This window comes from Varanus komodoensis, unplaced genomic scaffold, assembly GCF_004798865.1.
Source record: "Varanus komodoensis strain SLA01 unplaced genomic scaffold, ASM479886v1 scaffold1, whole genome shotgun sequence".
Taxonomy (NCBI): domain Eukaryota; kingdom Metazoa; phylum Chordata; class Lepidosauria; order Squamata; family Varanidae; genus Varanus; species Varanus komodoensis.
Window position 1 is genome coordinate 27,297,216 of NW_025335268.1, and position 24,120 is coordinate 27,321,335.

At 42.3% G+C, this 24,120-nt stretch overlaps 1 protein-coding gene across 6 annotated transcripts in view; it reads left to right on the top strand.

Annotated features, from left to right (window-relative positions):
• The window catches only part of EGLN1 (egl-9 family hypoxia inducible factor 1), a 55,913-nt gene that overhangs the window by 23,216 nt on the left and 8,577 nt on the right, over window positions 1-24,120 (top strand). For 3 of the 6 annotated variants that reach the window (XM_044420456.1, XM_044420442.1, XM_044420473.1), the window contains 3 exons: window positions 6,159-6,295; window positions 8,819-8,886; window positions 20,857-20,976. In XM_044420456.1, coding sequence (XP_044276391.1) covers window positions 6,159-6,295; window positions 8,819-8,886; window positions 20,857-20,945 — 294 coding nt within the window. In that variant the 3' untranslated portion in view covers window positions 20,946-20,976. Of the gene's footprint in view, window positions 1-6,158; window positions 6,296-8,818; window positions 8,887-10,050; window positions 12,570-20,856; window positions 21,074-24,120 lie in introns of those variants that run through there. The other 3 variants (XM_044420464.1, XM_044420482.1, XR_006413775.1) reach the window with 2 other exon arrangements.

Consider the following 24,120-nt stretch of genomic DNA (forward strand, 5'->3'; position numbering starts at 1 on the left):
TATGCTTAGTTACCTAATGATAATGTGTTTAATCTCTCTCATACCTCTTTCACATATTCAGGGGCAGCAACCAATTATTGTTTTACAGGGCACCTCATCTAGTATTTGGAGATGCCTTTTCACACTGTAGTGAGAATTTAGTCACATTTCTCCAACTCTGCAGAAAAAAATGTCCAAAATCCCTGTAGACATGATTAAGCCTTCAGATGCACCTCCAGTATATTTTTGAGTTTCTGCTAGTGTTTTTATTGTAAATAGCCACGTATCTGTGGTCCTAGGTAATTTGCATAGTAGTTCATATGTAAATATAAAAATAGCTTTGGTATTATAACTAGAAAATTCAGTCATGTGACAGAATTCTAACTGTAATAACAATACAAATAATATAAGGAAGAGTATATGATTGCTTGCAATTAATTGCAAGCCAGGGGAAGTTTGGGTGAACAAATGTGTTACAGGACATGTTTGAAACATAACTTCTTTTTCATGGTCTCTGTGCATCACACATGAACTCTGCACTGGCACAGAGCCTCCATCAGGAAGCTTCTGTCACTAAGAAATTTTGCAAGAATCCTACCCCAGTGCTTGATGCTCAAGATCCTTCAGATTCTTGACCATACCCTCAGGTTCAGGACAGGCTTTTTTTCAACTGTCATGATGGTAGTCTTCAGGAAGCTGTTGTCTACTGGACTGTGATGATTGGCTAAGATTCTTTGAAAACACCCCTCACATCTTTCTTTTTCTTATTTTTTCAATATTCTGCCACAACCAGTCCCGGATATATTGCTGCAAATGTCAGGTCTTCAGCCACAACCCATCCAGTCAACTACTTTCCCATCTGCTGAACTGAAATATTATCCAATAGATTTAGCATCTTGTTCATCAGCCACCATGTCTGCATCATCCTTCAACTTGGTGATGGAAGACCTTAGAAAATGGCTCAGTAGCTAATAGGCCAACAGTGCAATTTTTTTAGCGTTGGTCTTGTGTGGGCATAGCTTGGTGTCCTAGTGGGCACTCTAGCTGCTGCATTTGGCACATAGAACATATAATAGTTTAAATGTGAGGCTTCCAATGCATGAGTCGCCATGGCTGGATTATCTAGTGTATACTTAGCATACCAACCAAAGCTGGTGATTCTGGATCCAGTGACAAAAATGACTCCAAAACCTTTCCAAAACTATGTACATGTTCCTTCAGAGGGTGTGCAACCTCATCCAGAGCAGGCAAACAGCCCAGTAGTCAGATGTGGGGTTTCCCAAACTATAGGATCTCTGTTTTATCAGGATTGTGTCAGTTTATTAGCCCTCTTCCATAACTGCATCCAAACACTGGTTCAAAACAAGCACAGTCTCTCCCAATTCAGATCTCATAAAGAAATAGAGCTGGTGTTATTTGCATACTGATAACAATTTGCCTCAGAGCTCCTGATGAATGTTCCCAATAGATATTAAATAGCTTTGTGAACAAGATGGTACCCTGCAGCCCCCCACAATTCAGCTGCCATGGGGCTTAGGTGTTGTCACTACTGCTATTCTCTGGAAGTGACCCTGCAAGTACAAGTCAAGTTGATGTAATACAATGCCTATAATTCCCATTTCACAGAAGTCCATGCAGATGCTTTGGTCAACAGTACAAAAGTCACAGAAAGATCCAGAAGTTAATAACAAGCTCATACTCTCTTTGACTCTTGCCCAAAGAAAGTCATCCATTTAAATGACTGAGGTCAGGCCTGTCTCAAAACTGTCTGAACCCTGACAAGAATGGATCCAAATAACCAATTTCATTCAAGAACATTTGTAGTTGAGATGCTGCCATGCTCTCAGAAACTTTACCGAGAAACACAGGTATCTTATCTATTGATCAGTCTAAGGCTAGAGCACCCACTGGCTCTCTGTGCGGTTTACAAAAGAACTGAGAACCTTGTTATCTGTAGACCGCAGTTCTCTGGATCAAAGGAGGGTTTTTCAGGAGTGATCACACCACTGCCTCCTTCACACCAGCACACAGTAATGCATTCATCCAGTCTATTCCCCCGCAGCTGGGGCAAGGGAGTATGTGGTAGGTTGTACAGATGCAAGTGTCTTATCCACAATGTTATACTGTGTAGAAATTTTATTGGAATACTTGAAAAAAAAAGGCAACAGCATGTACTTTACCTACAGTGTTGGTTTAAATTTATTTCACTTGTTTAAAAGTTCTGATAACTGTTACTTCACTAATATATTTGAACAATTTGAGAATTACACATGATAGGCTAGGAACCACTCAGCTACAATTTTGAACCACCAAGCTTGCATAGAATCATAGAACAGTAGAGTTGGAAGGGGCCATGAAGGCCATCGGGTCCAACCCCCTGGTGTTGCAGGACACCAAGTTATACCATCCCACTCAGATGGCTGTCCAGTTTCATCTTGAAAGTCTCTAGTGTGGGAGAGCCCACCACCTCTCTAGGCAGCTGTTCCACTGTCAAATTGCTTTGATGGTGAGGAAGCTTTTCCTGATGTCCAGCCTGAATCTGGGTTGTCCCAACTTGATTATTCTGTGTCCTACACTCAGGCATCAGCAAGAAGAGATCTTGCCTTTGACATACTTTTAAAAGGATAATAAGTGCTTACAGCAGACAGCTATTCATGATTCCTTTCCTTTTGCATGTTTTAATTTTAACAAAAGGGGGGAAATATAATACAGCTAAGATACAAAACAATTTAAAAAACATAATGTAACAAAACTGTGCATCCCACCACCAGGACCTTTAGATACACATCTATTCATTTATTCTTTTAAGATTTGTCCTCCTTCCAAAATGTCAGTGACTCTTTGTTGTTGTTGTTGTTAGTCGCAAAGTCGTGTCCTACCTATCACGACCCCATGGACACCATTCCTCCAGGCCTTCCTGTCCTCCACCATCGCCCGGAGTCCACTTAAGCTCACATCAACTGCTTCAGTGACTCCATCTAGCCACCTCATCCTCTGCCGTCCCCTTCTTTTGCCATCTATTGTTCCCAGCAATTAGACTCTTCTCCAGGGAGTCCTTCTCATTAGGTGGCCAAAGTATTCGAGTTTCATCTTCAGGATCTGGCCTTCTAAAGAGCAGCCAGGGTTGATCTCCTCTAGGACTGACCGGTTTGATCACCTTGTGGTCCAAGGGACTTGCAGGAGTCTCCTCCAGCACCACAATTAAAAGGCCTCAATCCTTTGACACTCAGCCTTCCTTATGGTCCAGCTTTCACAGGCATACATTGCAACTGGGAAAACCATAGCCTTAACTATATGCACTTTTGTTGGCAGGGTGATGTCTCTGCTTTTTAGTATGCTGTCTAGATTTGCCATAGCTTTCCTCCCCAGGAGCAAGCGTCTTTTAATTTCTTGGCTGCAGTCCCCATCTGCGGTGATCTTGGAGCCCAGGAAAATAAAATCTGTCACTGCCTCCATTTCTTCCCCATCTATCTGCAAGGAAGTGAGAGGACCGAATGCCATGATCTTAGTTTTCTTAATGTTGAGTTTCAAGCCAACTTTTGCACTCTCCTCCTTCACCCGCATCAAGAGGCTCCTTAGTTCCTCTTCACTTTCTGCCATGAGAGTGGTATTATCTGCATATCTGAGGTTGTTGATATTTCTCCCAGGAATCTTAATTCCAACTGGTGATTCATCTAGCTCCGCCTTTCTCATGATATGCTCTGCATATAAGTTAAATAGTCAGGGCGACAGTATACAGCCTTGCCAAACTCTTTTCAATTTTGAACCAATCAGTGGTTTAGTGTCCAATTCTCACTGTTGCTTCTTGACCCACATATAGTTTTCTCAAGAGACAAATAAGATGGTCTGGTACTCCCATCTCTTTAAGAACTTGCCACAATTTGTTGTGATCCACATAGTCAAAGGCTTTAGCATAGTCAATGAAGCGGAAGTAGATGTTTTTCTGGAACTCCCTAGCCTTCTCCATGGTCCAGTGTATGTTGGCAATTTGATCTCTAGTTCCTCTCCCTCTTCAAAATCCTGCCTGTACTTCTGGTGGTTCTCAGCCCACATACTGCTGGAGCCTAGCTTGTAGGATTTTGAGCATAACTTTGCTGGCATGTGAAATGAGTGCAATGGTGTGGTAGTTTGAACATTCTTTGGCATTGGCCTTCTTTGGGATCGGAATGTAAACTGACCTTTTCCAATCCTGTGGCCACTGTTGAGTTCTCCAAATTTGCTGGCATATTGAGTGTAGAACTTTTACTGCGTCGTCTTTTAAGATTTTGAATAGCTCAGCTGGAATACTGTCACCTCCACTAGCTTTGTTGTTGCTCAGACTTCCTAAGGCCCATTTGACTTCACATTCCAGGATTTCTGGCTTGAGGTCAGTGACCACCCCATCGTGGTTATCAGGGACGTTAAGCTCTTTCTTGTATAGTTCTTCTGTGTAATCTTGCCACCTCTTCTTAATCTCTTCTGCCTCTGTTAGTTCCCTGCCATTTTGGTCCTTTATCATGCCCATCTTTGCATGAAATGTTCCCTTCATATCTCCAATTTTCTTGAAGAGATCTCTGGTCCTCCCTATTCTATTGTTTTCTTCTATTTCTTTGCACTGTTCATTTAAGAAGGCATTCTTATCTCTTCTAGCTATTCTCTGGGATTCTGCATTCAATTGGGTGTATCTTTCTCCTTCTCCCTTGCCTTTTGCTTCCCTTCTTTCCTCAGCTTCCTCAGACAGCCATTTTGCTTTCTTGCATTTCTTTTTCTTTGGGATGGTTTTAGTTGCTACCTCTTGTACAATGTTGCGAACCTCCGTCCATAGTTCTTCAGGCACTCTGTCTGTCAGATCTAATTCCTTAAATCTGTTTGTCACCTCTACTGTATATTCATCAGGGATATGATTTAGGTCATACCTGAGTGGCCTAGTGCTTTTCCCTACTTTCTTCACTTTAAGCCTAGATTTTGCAATGAGAAGCTCATGATCTGAGCCACAGTCAGCTCCTGGTTTAGTTTTTACTGACTATATTGAGCTTCTCCATCTTTGGCTGCAGAGCACATAGTCAATCTGATTTCTGTGTTGACCATCTGGTGATGTCCATGTGTAGAGTTGTCTCTTGGGTTGTTGGAAAAGAGTGTTTCCTATGACCATCGTATTCTCTTGACAAAATTCTGCCAGCCTGTGCCCTGCTTCATTTTGTACTCCAAGGCCAAACTTGCCTGTTATCCGGTTATCTTTTGGCTTCCTACTTTAGCATTCCAATCCCCCATGATGATAAGGACATCATTTTTTGGTGTTAATTCTAGAAGGTGTTGTAGGCCCTCATAGAACCGGTCAACTTCAGGCTCTTCAGCACCAGTGGTTGGGGCATAGACTTGGACTCCTGTGATGTTGGACAGTGACTCTTAAGGAGGTTCAAATCTTTTTCCTTTTATTTGTACACATTCAATAAATGGACCCCAGATATCCTCAAAATTATTCCTATTTATAAAGCCTTGTTTCTGTTGACTACAATAAGTTAATTTATCATTAATGGCTATATTTCTAACTTCTCTGTACCAGTCGCTCAACTGATAATCATATTTTACTTTCCACTTCTTTGCTACCATTAATCTTGCAGCTGTAAATAAATCTGTTATTCTTTAATATTCCATCTCTACTGTTCTCTGTCAAATATTGACAATAGTGCAATTTTGAGATTTACTTCAATATTTACTGATTTCCTTAAAAACCTATCCACAATTTTATTATACATCCAGTGATTCCTAATGAATGTACAAAATAAAATCCATGAAAGACTAAAGCATTGGAGGAAAAATTCAATGTGAAAAACATGAAAAATATTCTCTACCACATTACTAGTACACTGTTAGTGTGGCAGTCCTGATTACTCATAGATCATGTTTAATCTTAAGGAGTTACTGGGGGTATTAGGGAAAGTATAGAAATTGATCACCCTAATGATGGGTAATCTTCCAGATAGAAGTGCAAACTAAAGTACTATATTTATTGTTCTTTGGATTACTCTGGGAAGAAGAGCCTACTGGTTGCTTTTTAATTATGCTAGAAGTTTTTGGATTTAAGGGAATCTCTTTGTGGGTACTGTTAATACTTTGAAACTGCTGATAACATGCTATGGATGGGAAGCTCTGTTGTGGTTGTTTAAAGATAAGCTGATGTGTTGTTGTTTTTTTTTAAGGTAAGTGGAGGTATTCTTCGAATATTTCCAGAAGGCAAAGCCCAGTTTGCTGACATTGAACCTAAATTCGATAGACTGCTGTTTTTCTGGTCTGACCGCCGCAACCCTCATGAAGTGCAGCCTGCATTTGCTACGAGGTAATCTGAATGGATCTATGCATGTGGACTTTAAATTTACACAAAGGTCAGGATGGAACAAGAAACTTACAAAGATATTACTTAGATAGCTGTCAGAAATATATTGATCACTCTCTGGAAAGTAACCAGTGGTCAAGGCTTCAGGGATTAAATTAAGTATTTAGAATGTATAGCTGGTAATTTTCTAATCTTGAGCATTTCACTTGGGTTGACTAGAGGCAGACTGTGTTTCCATTACTTGTGGAAACCAAAGCCAAAGTTTATTATGACTCAAGAGCTGTAGTGCAGGAGTCCCAAACACAAAGTCCATGGAAGCCATGGCTTCTTCAGAAAGGTTTCCAATGTGTTGCCAGCTCTAGTGGCCCTGTGGAAGGGTCCCAACAAGACTTTAATTATATGTCCTTTTTTACTATACGTACATGAGTTTGGATATATCCATAGCAATGGATACATATGCAATGCAAACAGCTTTCTAGACACTTCAATAAAAGTGGGCCAAATATCAAATAGATAGTGCCTATATGCACCCTGTTCATCTAACAAGAACATTGTAAGGTCCTTGTCCATTACAATATTTGGTATTATAACGTCAGTCTTTTAGTTGTCAAAAGGGTATAGAAAATCAATTTATGCTAATAATTTATTTCCATGAAGCAGGTCAATAAGTTAAAAGAGGATGTATATCAGTGAATATTAGAAACTATTTCACTACAATTTTTTCTGTATAAAATCTGATCCCAAAAAATAAATAACTACTGGACATTACCAAGGCATATGTTTAATAGAAGTGTATTGCAACACCAGAAATTAGCTGAATTAGACAATCCCTTATAAAAGAGGTGTTGCAAGATCCACACTTTTTGCTAAATAAGACATATGACAGGTTAACACCAAAGCAGTGATCAAGTGGTTAAGCATTTTGTGGTGGTGCTCGCAGCAATTTCTCAAATTCACAAATGTTTTCATGGATTCCAAAACCTTGGAGGCCCTACTATTCTAGGTTTATTAAATACGAAAAAATGTTTATATTGCATGTAGTGTTGTAAATTGGCTTTTTCTCTAGGATTGTTGAACTGCAGTAAGTACATTTAGTTTTTGTCCCATGTCAAACATTTTAATTTAAAAGCTGTTTAAAGTAGATACAGGTGAGGGGGTTAATCAGTTAGGCCAAAGATTAATATGGAAATGTTAACATATGTATACAGTTACTGTGTCCATAAATTTGAAAGAAATACCTGAAATGGTAGGATACCACCTACAAGATAATGAGTGCATGTTTGCTTCCAACATCATGCAGAAAAAGGTGGAGGGGTGCTAGAAGTAGAAGGCAAAATTTCTTGTATGTCTCTTAATAAATCAGAGCATACACACTTATGATAATAAAAGAAAGATTTTCAATACATTTATCACTATGACAGACTAGACTTGTGTCTTTTTTTCTGACTGATTGCCATTTCATATTGGCAGCTCAGTTTGTTGGGCACTGAACAATGTTAACTTTTGAAACCTGACAGTGTTCTCTTTAAGTAAAGGAGCGTTAGTGCCATCTGCTTTGGTGATACATGTGTACATAAAATAGTGACAAAATGTGCTCTGTCTTCAGTGTGCTCAGGCCTGTTGACTTGCTTTCCATAGGCTGGAGCACACTTGCATGCTGTGTCATGTATAGATGCTCCCAGTTATGACTTCTCTTAAAGCCACCTTCATCTCCCATTCTTATTTGGGGTTCAGCCTTATCTTACCTAAAATGGCAAATACCCCTCTGTGTGCTCCTAGTCAGTAAAATCAAGAATGAAACCTTCATTTGCTACTTCATGAGCAGACCCCATGCCATCTTTATTGAGATGATGCAGTGCCGCTGATGCTTTGTGTGTACACGTATGCTCACACCCCTTGACTGCCTTCCTCTTGCCAGTACCACACCACAGGCAGGGGATTTCTGCATTCTTCAGTGTACCTTTTCCCACATATACAGAAACCTATAATTAGTTCTTAGTTTAATTCTGGGTTCTTCTACCCATAAATAACCCAGAGTGCCTGGGTGCAGATGTCATAAAAGCAGTCTTCACAGAAGCAGTGTTGTGCTGCAAAATGAAAGCAGAAGTGAGGAATATGCTCGAGGCAGTGTGCTTGTTTTTCCTTCCTTGAGCCTACAGTTAATTAACACTGGCTCCAAGTCTGGATCCAACCCAGAGACTCTTGTGTTAGTGAGAGGAATTCTAGTTTCCTTCTTTAACCTGGACAGTTTTGTGTGCAGGCTTTGTTAGTCATCATAACAACATCAAACAAGGGACAGGGAGCAGTGACATATCATGGAATGTCTCCTTGTCGTGTCTGTAGGCATCATTATCAAATAAGGAGCATGAACCATAAGTACCACATTCAGAAAAGAAGCATTACAAAAGCTGCCTGGTAGACCTAGTATAATGCTTTGTCAAGTAAAACTTGAAGAAATAATCTCAGTACTGTAAAGCTATTTTTAATTTAATATGTTCCTGCTTCAACTTTTTCATTCTTTTAAAGGTACGCAATAACAGTGTGGTATTTTGATGCAGATGAAAGAGCCCGCGCTAAAGTAAAGTACTTAACAGGTAACTGGTTTACTGTTTTCAGTGTCTGTCTTTCTATATTTTACTATGCATAGTTAAATAGCTAAATGACAATACCACCATCAGAGTTCACAGGCATTAACAGCTGTATTTCATAAGTGCATCTGGATAGAACATGCACTGAATACTGAAATGAATGCATTTTGGATGCCTTAGTTTCTTATACATTAAGTTTTCATTAATTTCTTAATTTCATTTATTAAAATGAAAATGCAAATCCACTAACACTCTGCTTTAACAAAGTAGTGCAAGTCTGTGCAAAAGCAGGTTTGTTAGACTCTCCAAAAGTTAAAAGAAATAAATGGTTAAATTTGGATAGATTTCCCGGAAGGTGGAAAAAAGCTCTGTTAATTTTCTGCAAGTCTCTTAGATGAAAAAAAGAGTAACAGCTGTGCAAATCTTTCTGAAGTTTTGAACAAACTGAAGGTGAACATTTTTTTAACAAAAAGCCTAAACCTCAGTAACAAGTGCAAATGCACTTATTAGTAGAGTAACAGAATGTATGCTGAGGTTGTGCTGCAAAGGTCAATAGGGATATGTGCTGAGAGTATGCGAGAGAATTATGGAAGAAACAGGCTGTAGCTAGCTGAATAGTACCTGCATATCTGTGAGGGGACTAGCAGTTGTACTGCCAAGCAGTATAGCTTATTTTCTGGATAATTTACCATGACATACAGACCAACCTTTAGACTAAGTTCACATGATCACAGAGGAGAAATCAGCCACAGACTGGGAGGATTCACTTACCTTTGTTGACATGCTTTTTATCATGGCATTGCTATCACGGTGGCTGTTGTAGGGTTCTGGGTGGCTTGTTACCAATGGCAACAAATCATCCTGGGTGGTGTTTTGCACAACAAGCTACTTTTCTGAGAGTAATTGTGCCAATCCACCTCCTCCCCAGCATGCAACTGAAATCTGTGAAAGAAAAAATAAGCCACAGCAGAAGGTAACCCACTCCATATGATCTTGCAAACAGGTCCTTAATGTGTTTAATCTGAATTGAAGCTAGCATTGTATGCTGAAGCTTTGTAAAAGCTTTGTACAACATGTAAAAGTTCAGTAGCAAAAAGAAAAATAAATTCGAGAACATGTATTAGTGTAAACATCCCTGTCTATTATCACTCCCCCCCCTTTTTTTTGCAGGTGAAAAAGGTGTGAGGGTTGAACTTAATAAACCTTCTGATTCAAATGGGAAAGACCTTTTATAAAGTCTTTGATCTAGCAATTCCTTATGCTACATCCTGGCTCTTCTCCATCCCCAAACAATCTTGGCGCTGTCTATTAACTTCTGAATGTGAATGAGACAAAAGAAAATCAACACCAAATCAACATTTGGAATAAACATATAATAGGTTTCAGTGTTGCATCAAATGGTTTTCTAACTGCTGAAGCATTATACTACATGATTGTGACTCCAGTCCTGTGACTGCTTATATGAAGATAAGCACTGAGAAGAAACAGCTTACACATAAAGTGCCCTACATAGAAGTTTTCTGTCCTTCATATTTTGGCATTTATTCAGTCATCTAGCTCAATGCTATTCATCCCCCCTTTTTAAAATGTGGTGAAAGTTTGAATTTTAAATACATTTTGTATAACCAGGTCCAACTGATTGAAATTGAGCAAAGCAAACATCTTCTAAAATAACTTTTGTCTATTTTTGTAAATCTGCTGTTCATGCTGTTACCTACGATGCAAAACCTAATTTAAATAAGAATTGCCAGTAACTGATGATCACTTTTTCTTTTCACCTAAAGTCTGAAAAGGAGCACTTTAATTACCATCTAAGAACCTGATTGTTTTTATGTTCATACACTAATTTGATTTTTTTTAAAAAAGATTGCTGCTGTACTGTGTTTCTGAAACTTTTTTAAAAACTGAAACAGATGCCTATCTTGCTGTCAGTTACTTTCTTAAACTTGTGGTTTTATATGTTGAATCCAGAGAGCAAGCATTCTGTATCTGTCTCATTGGGGTTTTCCAAGTGACTGGCTGGCACTAAGTGAACTTGATGCTATCTGTACTGTCTTTGGTGTTGAAACTGGGTGTGATCCACTGGGAGCTTCATCTGTGAAAGCAGTTTGATGGGAATGAAGATCATGCAGTAGCACAGCTGTGCTCTAGTGTAGCTCCTGCTCCTTTCGAGTGGTGCTTGTGCAGGTGAATTGCCATGTGGGCTCTGCCCATAAGTATCATCCAATCCCTAAATATAAGGGCTTTTCTGGGCTTCTAGATGTACCAACACCCCCTTCTACTACCTTGATGGGAGATCTCAGTATTGATTCATTTTTAAAAGCTTACTTTCTTCCACTGTTTGTAAGGTAATGCAACTTAAAATCAGAGATGGTTAAACCAACAGTATCCTTTCTCCTTTGCGGTTTGGCCTCTTGGTCGTCTTTATATCATGCCATGGGTGTGTTAAATTCATTAAGACTGCAGTGTATCACTACAGGCTTAACATGTAAAGGTTTTTTATATTGCTGAGAAATTTTTAGCATTGGCCTCAGATAGATGAAGTTGTTTTTGACAAGGAAAGAAACCTTTAAGGTAAAGCAATAGAGAATAAAGTTCACTCAATCAGATATTTCAAAAATGTTTGCCTTGATGAGTTGGGTTGGTGCTGAACAGTAATCCCCTGAAGGGAAGCTTTTACATTCTACCAGCCTTACAAACATGAGCCTTCCCACTTAAATGTTCCATCGTTTGTTCCTTGATTCCCTCACTTATTCAAAACAATGTGAGTGTACAGAAATATTTCTGTATGTACAACGTTGACAATTTTAGCATCTGTATAGTTTGTACTCTTATTAGAGACCTTTTCTATGGAAAGCTCAGTAATTTTTATTTAAAAAAAGCTTACTATTCATGTAAAACATGAAAAAAGGATTGTGTTTAGTGACAACTGACAGAAGGGGGGAAGTCAATATTGTTGTGGTAGTATACCGGGGAGCTTGTGACAAAAGTCTTTGGTTTTTTATTTCCCCCCCCCAAAAATGATTAGCTGTCAAAATTTCTAACAGTTTGGTTCTCTTCATCCTGGTAAATTAGAAGAAAACACATCTACAGTAAGTGCCTCTGCAAGCCTGACCAAGGAGTGTAAATCATCTTTACTGGTCTGCAGTGCAATGCACTGATTCAGACCTGAGAAACACCATTTCTAACTTTTAACTGCTTTTGTATTATGTTTAATGTGTTAGAAATGCAAAACATACGCCTTGTTTTTCCCTCTGTTTAAAGTATCAACGTCTTACATTTGTGCTTGCTGGGGAGATATAAAATGTGCTTAAATCTCTCAATTTGTTATTTACTAAAGGTCACCAAACTGGGTCTTTCTAATGTCCTTTTAGAAATTGTTCATGTCAGTTAAATCTTCAGCCCTGGGTGTCACAAAGCAGGAACCTGTTTCAGACTATTTTTGAACTGTCTTATGGCCTGTATATGTGTTTAGTCCTGGTTTAAAGATAAAGCTTCATAATGCTATTTTTATTTCTTGACATTAGCCAGCTGTAAAACACAAGACTTTTATCTAGCAGGCAAAGAAATTCAGGATTCATTTGCAGATTTCCTATAAAGTCATGTAACTTTTGAAAAACAGTGTTCATTACTGAAAGAGCTCTCAAGTTGCTTGTAAAGCTAATCTAATTAAAAGATGTATAAAGGTTCTTGAAACAATGTGGTTATTTGTAATTATGTAACATTTTTACAGCCTACTCCAGAGCAACTAATTAGTAATCTGATAAAGTGTGTGTATGTGTATCTGTTTTTAGCAGTCAGTGACACTGCAGCTGCAGTCAAGGTCTTCTGTTAGCTTCATTTATAACCCCTGTTTTTAATTATCTAGCTGTGATTGTTTTTAAAGAAGAGGCTGAGGGCAGGGTGGGGGAAGAAGATTGCCTCCTAGTAACTCAACACTACAGTTATAATCTCTAACCACATGGGAAGGGTACCTTGATGTTTCCTCTGCTGCAGACACAGCCCTTAAAATGGGGGAGGGGGGCACTTGGATGGCCATCTAGAACACATCTCTGTTGACTGAGTTCAGAACCTCAGAGGCATTATGCCATACCCATGGACCCTGCACTGGTGTCCATACAGGTGAACTGTGTAACTTGTACTCATGACATCTCACAGAAGATGATGGGAGGAGTGATTTAATAGCTACCCACAAAGCACTCTCATGTTAAGGAGGAGGCTGTCCTCTGCCGGCTGCTACTAACAGTTTTGTACTGTTTGATACAACACTTAAGTTAAATCTGGTTCTCCATAATCTTGATTTCCTCCCCTCCCCCACCCCTGATCATATTGAAACTCTTTTAGTTTGCTATGGAAAATATTAAGAATGCGCCAGCCTGCTTTTAAGTGAAGTTTTTAAAGATAAGAACAAAGCACAAATTACGTAGACTATAATTTCAAAAACCTTTCCATCTCATTTTATGTTGTGTGTTAAAATTGGAATCTGTATTTTTGGGAAGTCCTTGTTCATCCTTAGAAAAGTATAGATAATATAAATTGTAGAGCAGCAAAGATACTAAAAATTTCTAGCAGGTAAAAAATTGAGGCTGTAATCTTACACCTACCTATCTGGAATTAAGCATTGTTTGAGTTCAACATGTCTTGTGTATTGGGGAACATGTATAGGATTACTTTGTGGGTTTCCTAGCTGTCTTCCTTTCCAGTAATTATCCATGATTTAGAGTCAGATTGCCCCTGAATTAAGCACAAGGCATATCCACTCCAAGCAAATGGGGTGCTTATCCCCAGCACACTGCAGGATATTTCAAAGGCTCCCCTCAAGTCTTAGAAACAGAGTTTTCAGGGGAATATGATGGCCTATGCAATTGGAAGAAGGGCAGGAAAGCTATGTTGCACGACTTGGTTACCACAAGTAGTTCTTTGAGTCCGTTTTGCAGCACAGCATAACCCGATGCACAAATAGTGCTGCTGAGGTTTAAGAGTATACTCTAGTTAGGTGGTTCAAGGATTTCACATGGTTAAAATCCTTGGTGGAAGGAGGCATCTGAGGATTTGATGATCTCTCAGCACTCAAGAAACAGGAATCACATCAATAGTGGTATTAAGGATGCCACCGTTCTCTAGCATCCTCCTCTGCCAACCTGTAGGCCAGCAAGAAATGGGGGAGGGTCCCTGCGGCCTTCAAAGCACCGGCAGCGCCCGGGCCAGCCTCCGGGAGCGACGCGGGATGAGCGGCCCACCACCACTGCAGTGGTGGAATACTTGATGTGGCCCAGCCTCACCCAGACTGCCCCCAGGTAAGTTGAGTTTGAGACCCCGATGTAGATGCAACAGCACCCTCCTGCCCAGTAGCTGGTGTGCATAGATAAACTGCCTCTCACACTAAAAGGACCATCTAGCCATCAAGAACTAGTAGCCAGTAGAAGACATTCAAGGCTTCCCCATGAATTTGTCTAATACCTGTTTAAAACCATCCAAACTGGGGAAGTGAAGCTTGTGGAAGAGAATTCTGTAACTATACACTTGAGTGAAGAAGTGCTACCTTTCTCCCATCAGTCAGCTTCATGGAATGACCCTGAGTTCTAAAATTATAGGAGAGGGAGAAAAATTCCTCCTTGTCCACTTTCTGCCCAGCATGCATAATTGTGTACATTTCTATCATGTCTCCCCATTTTTCTTAGCTAAGCAATCTCATGTAACCTTCCTCATAAGGGAGTTGCTCCAAGCATTTCCTTTCTCTGCACCTTTTCCAGCTCCACCAGATCTCCTTTTAGGTGCAGTGACCAGAACTGTACACTATATTAAAGGAGTCACGCCACAGTTTTCTATTAAGGCTGTATCCAGGACCTCTTTATTCATTTTTCCTTTCCTATGTCCTCATTACTCAGGTGGGGAAGGATTTCTTGCTGCAACCCAGCCTGCAAAGCTGAAGAAGGCATCAGTCAGTTATGACATGTAAAACTGATCTCAAACTGTCATGCTGTGCATTTTGTCTCCACCCAGAAGTCACTCACAGTATGCAATCCGTCCCAACCTCACCCACAGAATTTCAGTCAGGGTGGCAAATTAGTACTGAGTTGTTTTTAGTGGTCTGGTGGTGCTACCCATAATTTTGTGGAGAAGTCTTGCTCTTACATTTTCTGATACTTTATATCCTTCCTCAACCTGATTTCACCAGGCTTCTGTTGCAACCATTCTATCAATGCTTTTGCTTGGCATCAAGCACTCCAGCATCTTCCAGCTTAGAAGACTCTAGCATCAACAAATACCATGGGTAGTACCCAATAGCATCATTGTGACACTGGCATTTCTATTGCACCAGATGGACCCCTTGTTAGTGCTTCCTAGACCAAGCCCAAAATTAAAGACTCATAAGCAGGATAGCTCAGTGGAGCTGTTCGCTCCCATTCCATTCCTGAAACTAGCATTTCAGCTCTTTTCCAGTTGTTTTAGGAAGCACTAACAGTGGTTCCTGGCAGCACAGGGACAGCATGTGTCCCTGTACAAATGCCTTTGAGCAGGTGCATTGTCCTCTAAGGCCCTCTGACCTCTTGGTTCAGTTGTCATGCTCTACCTGTAAGTGTGTTGCTACAGCCTACATGGATGACCTGGAATATTTACACCCTCATCCTCAGCGTTGCCTCATCCTGCCTGCTGCTTAGCTCCTTTTGCCTCAAACCCCAGCAGTCTGGTTCTGTTTGACCTCAGGTGGAGTCTGACCTGTCCAGACCTGTACAGGCTGATTGAGAGTGTTCCCCTGCACCCAACAAATCTCTCCTGACATTACTGGCTCATCCATGTGTTGCGAACCCTCAGCTCTGCCTAGCCGATGGGCCATGTGTGCGGAACACACAGCATTTCTGTGAATACTTCCTCGAAGGTCTACACAAATAGATTTTTCAATGTTTGCATATTTATTTAATATGTTCAAAGACCACTCATTAGCATCACACACTCTGGGTGGCCATTAGGATAAAAACACCAATAGGTAACATAATTAAAATACACAAGATAAAATAACATATAAATAATCAACAGCAATGAAGCTGAAGTTAGTAAATTAAAACTGGTGCCAATTCTAGTGCTGCCACGCAACATGAATGTTAATTGCTCCCTGCACTAACCATGAACTAGATGAGGCAACATGTCTACAACCTCCCCAGAAGGCAGGCAAGTCACCATGCAGGCAACATGACTATTCTTGGGGTGAGACGAATAGATGCTTTCTCATTTCCATCTTCCTTAGAATGGTGCTCGGCTTTTCTGAGTTCCTCCTTGTCCAGAGGAACTGTCCAAGAATGCCTCTATCACATACCCTATGGTCTCATTTCTATGCCTTCTACTCTCAACATCTCCAGAACAGCCCCTTTACTGTTACTTTTGCCCCTTCAGCAGAATGGAAGCACATACAGGAAGAACAGGTACTGTTCAGACTGGGACCAATGCAATGGAGAGGAGCTGTATGATACAATACTATACAACCCGGATCAAGTTGGGCAAGTTTGAGACAGCTGACATTCATATTTACTCATAAAACATTTACTGGACTTAGCATGCTCTCCCATGATTAGTTTGTTCCCCATGGGAAGCATATAAACCCATTTGATACTTTTGAAAGTGGAATGTGGAGAAAGAAGTTCAGTGTAATAAAAGTTAAGAGAAATACACAGCTTTAGACTGCTGCAGCTCCATGTTACAGCAGTTTATCGTCTCCTTGCAATCTTACAATTCCTATTGAGCCAAAAGGAAGAAGGAGCAATAAACAATCACTTGTCATTATTATTACCTTCTAACACCAAACTTTGGTGGCCCAGAGCCCACCAGCTTTCAATTATATTGAAATGGGAACCAAAAGGAAGATAGTCCATTTTGCATAATCAGAAGATTCCTCAGTATGTAGAAGCATATTAGTATGTAAAGTAAACATTAGAAAAGAAACAGCCCAACATCTTCAGTGATGTTAAGAACTTACAAAATGTTGCGTATGTCAGTTCAAAACAAAAGAGGGGAAGGAGAATTGTCCTGGTTGAAACCCTTACACTATCCTGAAGGAGGGATTCTGTTGGAGAGGGAGGGAAAGGCCAAAGTACCTCTTCACCCACATTTTACTGTCATGTTCGGGGCTTCTCATTCACCTTGCAAAGGCATCCTGTATGAGCAATGCAAAACACGCCAGAAAGCACACTAATTTACAACACACATGCATGCACACCCCTTGTAGCTCTTGCATGCTAGAGACCTGGTGGCTAACTGCTATGACTTTCAGTATTTCTGAAACAAAAATTTGTAATTTTACTCTCACAGAAAAAATCCCTGCCTGTCTGTTCTGCCCTCCCACTGCAAACACACCGTTAGACTACAGGCTGTGGAAAGGCTGTTCTGTCTGCTCTATACTGCAGTAATGGTCAGTGTGTGAGAGTAGGAGAAGCTAATGCAGCCACACACAAGCTGAAGACTGTAAATGTATGCGCCTCCAAATTCCCCTCAAAAGGAAAAACAGAAGCACTAATTTACCAGGAAAAAGTGTGTGGGGAAAGTTTGAGGACAGAACAAGAAGAGGAAAACTAAATATGAAATGGATGGATTCCACAAAGGGAACCACAGCCTTAACTTGGCAAAACCTGTGCAGGGCTGTGAAAGACACGGTGTTTTGGATGGTGTTCATTCATAGGGTTGACATACGTCGGGGATGACTTGATGGCACATAACAATAACAAGTACTAGAAAACAGGGACAGATGGCTTGTATGATGGATAAAGCTCACTGGACACATCCAGGAAACAGAAAAGGTTTCTTTCTATTTAAATGTAGGATTGTTTTGTTTTATTTGGGCTCAGCAAAATTAGCTCATCTGTCAAATGTGTGTACTCCTCAAAACTAGTTTTACCATGTCTTATGTGGAAATGTGCCAGCTGTGTCAGGGACCCCGGTGTTGTATTACAAAAGTTAACATGCATAGTCTTGAAATGAGGCTCCTCGAATTTTAGTGTGTAAATCCAGGTACTCCTGTCTATTCCCCAAATTTTAAAAAGTGCTCAAGGGCCAAAATAGTCAAAATTAATTTGTCTGCAAGCCTTAGACCCTTTTGATACCTGATACTGCTATAGATGCTTTCCAAAACAATTTGACACCAGCGAGTACATGTCCAAATTGCCCTGGATGACTCAAAGTTGCCCATTCCTGGTATAAAAGGAGAGAAAGGAGAGGCAGATACACCCTTTAGGATCCCCACCCAGGGCAATGTGTGCCAAGGTCTCCTGTCGTGTGAGGCAGAAGAACAAATGGTGTTTCCCTCCTCAGTCCCCAAATCAACATAGTACACAAGTCTGGCCAAGTCACCAGTGGCAGAAAACCACACAGGCAGTAGAAATCCAGTAATAATAATTAACTCACACTTTGCTGCCCCTTATGACATCAGAATAACACCAGGGTCTCCTTACCCTGCCTAGTGATGGCCCTGGTACCTGGTACCTGAAGTTTTGGGCTTCCTCCCAGCCTTTCACCTGAGCTTTTCTCTCCTGTCTGCCCCCTTTGGGCTTCTCTCTGTGTGAGGCACAGAACCCAGTGCTTTAGCAAGGCATCTTCTCCCATTTTCTTTACAGGATTACTGCATCCTTCACATGAGGTCTTTGTGGTGGTGGGTAGGATTTTTTCCCTCCTTGCCTTCCATATGTTGTTCCATTATGCACCACAGAGTGACATTGTAGTATAGAGTGGAGTTGCAAAAATATACATGGCTTCCATAGCCAATCATGGCGTCATCTAGGAAAATACAAGACTTTCCTTGCACTTGAAAAGACTGCAAAATGACTGGAACACATGGGAGAGGTCCTGGGGAATTACAGCATTGCGAAAAAGGCCCTGCAAACTTCCATGAGTGAGGGATCCCAGGTGCACAATGAATGCCCTGGGCATTTATTGCCCTTTGCCTCTCTGGGATTATCAAGCATTTTGTTCTTCAAACTTACTTCAAAGATACCTTCTTCTGTTAGGCTTCTTTGCCATGTCCTGGGAATGGCTTTCATCATGCAATACACATGCTGTTCCATTCATTGTAGTTTTGCCTGTTCTGAAGCTCCTCCTCACAACGTTGTAGCCCCCCAGATGATTTGGCCTGCAACTCCCATCAGTCCCAGCCATCATAGTCAGTAGTAAGGAACATGGGTATTGTAGGGCAAAACATCTGGAGGGCTATAATATTGCCCAGCCCTGCACTAAATAACCCTCCCCAACCTACTGCCTTTCAGATGTTTGGACTGCAAGTCCTCTCACCCCAGCCAGCATGGCTTGTGGTAATGGATGATTGGCACTGTAGGCCAGAACACCTGGAAGGGAAGAGTTTTCACATGGCAGAGAACTCACTTTCAAGGCAGGTGCAGGAACTTGTATCATATCACTTCACTTTGGGGGGAAAAGGAGAGCCTGCCAGCATTCTTGCCTTCCTGTGATTAGAAGGAAAGTTATTGTGATATCTGAACACACTGTGTCAGGCTCATTATGTTGCTATGCAAATCAAATTACCCTCAGGGGAAATAATCAGGCTGGGTTCCTCATTCCTGTAGCTGGATTATTGACATGGATAAAATGCTTCCTTGTTAACTCATTTTTCTGAATGGGTCATGCCAGCACTTGCACCTGCAGCAGCCTGGATTGGAATACTTGCAAGAAGAAGAGCATTAGACTGGTTTCTCTTACTTCTGTTGTTTACATCTTATTCTGCACAAGCCTGGACTTGTATTGATTTAAATGGTTGAGATTTTTTCCTGTTTTTATTGTTTACAACCTCCTCTTGCCTCCCAGCTCTTTAGTTTCAGTACCAAGGAGAAGGCAACCTTCATTCCCAGCCTTCTACCAATACAGTAAGTTCAAAATAAATAAATTGGATAAAACAAATAAATCAGAAACTTTGAAAAGGAGCTGACACAGATCAAGATTTTGGTGGACGCTGTTAATTGCCGCACAGACTGCATTTAGGTGTTTAAAATCAGGCAGAGGAATCACACAGGATGGTTGGAGACATGGCCTTGTGCCATTTCTGCTAAGCATATACTTGGCTTGTCTCCCTCTCTGCATGTTGGTCAACATGACAATGTGAATGCACAGTGAGGCTGTACTCAAGAACACAAACTTTGTTCTCTGCCTCTACACAACTCTGCTGCGCCCACAACTGGGCTCATCCAGTTCTGGACTCCACATGATAGGAGAGACAGGTTAGAATCGGTTCAGGGCAGGGTCACAAGAATGGTAGCCGGGTTGGGAGGGATGACATATGAGGAGTGATTGAGGGAACTGGGTCTTTTCAGCCTGGAGAAGTGGAGACTCCAGGGGATCTTTTAGCAACCTATAGGTGTGTGAGGGGATGTCACGTGGAGGAGGGCCATGACCTGTTCTTCCCTGCAGTGGAGGGCAGGATGTGTTCCACTGGGGCAAAGCTCAAGGAACCAGGTTCAGGTTGGATGTCAGGAAGTACTTCCTGATGGTTAGGGCCCCTAGGATATGGAAAGGGCTTCCAAGGGAGGTGGTTGAGCCCCCATCAGTGAGGGTGTTCAAGGAAAGAAAGCTTGGACAACCACATGTTGGGGATTACTTGAGTGGAGCTGGCTGGAGCCGGGGGTCTGACTAGATGGCCCAGGAGGCCCCTTCTGACTTGCTTTTTTCCTATGTTTCTAAATCTTCACAATGCTGTGATGTAGCACTGGTGGGCATGGGCATTGTCCCAAACATCAGGAATAGTTGAGTGAGAGATTTGCCAGCTCATCTGATGACTACTTCCAGCTGGGCCTGAAACTGATCATGTTTTCCTGTTGATAGCAGCAGATCTATGTGGGCTTCATGAACAAGGAAATGATAAACAGGATAGCCACCTGAGAGGGATGGTTTAACTGGGAGTCCTGCACTGAGCAGTGGGTTGGCCCTCTGGCCCCTTCTAGCTCTGCCATTCTATGATCTTCTCCTGCTTCTGTCTCCTCCTCACAGTCTTCCCCACCCGTGCCAGATGCTTGGACGGCAGATGTGTAGGACCACAATTCCCATCAGCCCTGGCCAGCCCTGATAGTGGGAGCTGATGTACCTCATCTTGCATGTTCTGCAGAAAAGGTATGCATTTTCATCAGGAGACATCAGATTATACAGAAAGTCTCCAGAAGTCTTCCTCTCACATCTCCTTCCTCAGGTTGCTCCTGCATAAAGCAAGGTAAGGCACCCACATCAGGTTGTGTGAATTGCAGCCCTCCTCCTGCCCCCTCATGCCATTTACTGCAGTGAGCAGGTGGCCTTGTAATTCATGGCTGGAAGCATAGAAACACAGAAACAGAGCGAGTCAGAAGGGGTCTCCCGGGCCATCTAGTCTGACCTCCGGCACCAGCCGGCTCCGCTCACGACATGCCCACCATGTGGACGTCCAGCCTATTCTTGAACACCTGCACCAATGGGGCCTCCACCACCTCCTGTGGAAGCCCATTCCACACCCTCGGGGTCCTGACTGTCAGGAAGTGCTTCCTGGCATCCAAATGGAACCTTGGCTCCCTGAGCTTTGCTCCATTGGAATGCTTCCTGCCCTCCTCTGCAGGGGAGAACTGGTCTCTACCCATCTCCATGTGACATCCCCTCACATACCTGTAAGCAGCAGCTGCAGGAGTCCTGCAAGTGCTTTCTGGCTCCCATGAGGTCTGGAAGGGCTTCGGAAGGGCCCCGTGACTACTGCTTCCGGGCACATGGCTCTCTGCATGCTGACCTACAGAGAGGGCAGAGTGGGAAAAGGGGGTGCAATGTGGTGGTGACAGGAAGGGGCACAGTGCAGGGTCGCACTCTCTGCCACTGCAGTGCTGGTGCTGATGCTGCCCCTTCTACTTCTGAGGACGTCTCCTTGGAGCTTTGCCCTGCAGAGGTGATGGCACGGTGGGTCTGACTGGCACTGGCAAGGGCACCAGTGTGGCCCTCCTGGAGCAATTCTGTGAGCTCCAGCCCAGGGATATCCCAATCCAGCCAAATTGGTGCACAACACAGCCAGGAACCCAGCCTTTTCTCTGGGCCCCTTTCTTGGGGAACATTTCCTAACCTTCCCAGTAACTCATGTTTTCTGAGGACATTTAGAGTACAGTCCGATGCCCCACACCCTTGTTGCACATAAGCCTCTATTTTCAGCCATCTAGGTTTAGCACTGGTGCAGGGCAGGGAGAGGGAAGGCACAGCAGAGAAGTTTATGTGGCGGGAAGAAAATTTATCCTTATATATAAGCAAAATTACCCACACCTTTTTTCACTGAATGCACAATCACATCCAAATGTCATTTGACGCAAGATAAATGAAGAGCACTTTTGCTTGTTTTACATTTTAGAACAGGGGAATTTAAGCAAGCATGGATGGTGGCTAGAGAGCTCTTCAGTGTTTACAGGCAGCTCTTGTACAGTGGGCTCCAGCAGGATCGGCAACCTAATCAGTCCTGGCATTGCAGTGCCAATCATGAGAGTCCTGCACCCCTGGGAATCTCTCTTTTTCACTCTGATAAGTTAGACCAGCGATTCCCAAAGTGGGCAGTACTACCCCCCTGGGGGTGGTGGAAAGATCTGGAAGGGGGAGCAGTGATTGGTCGCTTTAAATTTGCAGTAGAGCAATAGACCTAATATAAAGAAAGAGGTGCTATGGCATGTGGGGTCCTGGAGTTGTTGCACAAGAGGAAAGAAGGTGGTGGCCTGAAAAAGGAGGTGGCATACAAATGGCAAAAATAAACAAACAGTCTGAGGACCATGGATTTAGACTGATCAGTTTAGAATGGGGGGAGGCAACCACTTTTGCCCAGGGGCTGCATCACTCCCTGGACCAAGCTGGTGGGCTAGAAGTGGCGCACAGGCCTTCACAGCATTTCTCGGATCAAACATTCTGCTTAACGAGCCTTGCCCAGAGGGGACAGGGCAGGCTGAAGCATCTTCAGGCCAGGCTGGGCCAGAGGGTGCCCTGTGCCGATTCAGACCCATGCCACTTTTCCAGCTTGGTCATGGCTTCAGTGAGAACCTTGTGTTTAGTCTGTTTCCTCAGATTGTCATATCTGACATATTTCTGCACATGGACATGCTCATATGATCAATTTATACAGTGCTAATGGGAAAGTCATCATTTACTAAATACGCTCTGTTTTACCGTTTAAGTTCTGCCCTGGATAGAGTACCATCTAGTGTCAGCTTAGGGAAAACAAGTACTGAATAACGCTGTTCAAATCTTTAGAAAGATGCTGCTGCACTGATCAGTTTCACTTACTGTCAGCTGCCATGGAGGCCAGTCGGGCTGAGATGTAGGAAATGACTCTTTGAATAACTAAAACAATCCTCAGACTTAAAAAGAGGGCAGTTTTCTGCAAACTCTTTTGCGAGCCCACCTCCCCTCAGTGGCCAGAGTAGCAGCCATGGTAGTCAGTGGCAGCAACTACAACATATAATCTTGTGGCACCTTGAAGACTAACACTCTTACTGCAGCATAAGCCCATGCTGTGCCGACCAAAGCCAGACTGCTTCCCACAGGGTGACTTCCTTTTCAGCAACAAGTCACCCCAATGACTTTGTTCTGGGGGTTATTCCATCTACAGAGGCTCTTGTGTCATCTAGTGGGAGAGCAACTTTACCACGGGTTGTGGGAACAGCTAGCAGGCGCTACAGCCTTCCTCCTCTGCACTCTTGTCCTTGTTGCTGCCAGCGACAGCCTCTCCACTGATGCTCCAGTGGCACTTGAGAATGACTATCAATGTATTTTCGATCCCTGGGAATTGTGCAAATGTGTTCAAAAAAACTTAGGGTTTTTTTGGTCCTTGTGAATGGGCAAGTGCGCTTTAATAACAATTCCATATTTGTAATCTTTTCTGGTCAATTTTCTTGTGTTTCTCTGCTGTAGAAGAAGCAACATGGAGTAGGTAATATGCAGGGAAACTGATAAGGCAAGGCTGCTCTATGTTAATTTTTGCACAACTGTCAGAGTCCAGTTGCCAACTGGGGGTGGGGAGGGGAGCAATAAAAGTAGGAGCACCAAAGGGGGTGAGCAGTGTGAACCTGTTACTTTGACGTGTTGAATGGCACCCTAAGATAGCTGAATGGGATGAGGAGAATAGGGCTCCATGGGAGTCAGGCAGATGTAAGTACTGTTTGTCTGGACCTCTGCTTGCTCTGTTCTACTCCACCACATCCTGAGGGGTTATTTATTTTGCAACTTCTGAGATTTTTTGTGCAATGCTTTTGACTGGGAAATATATGCAAA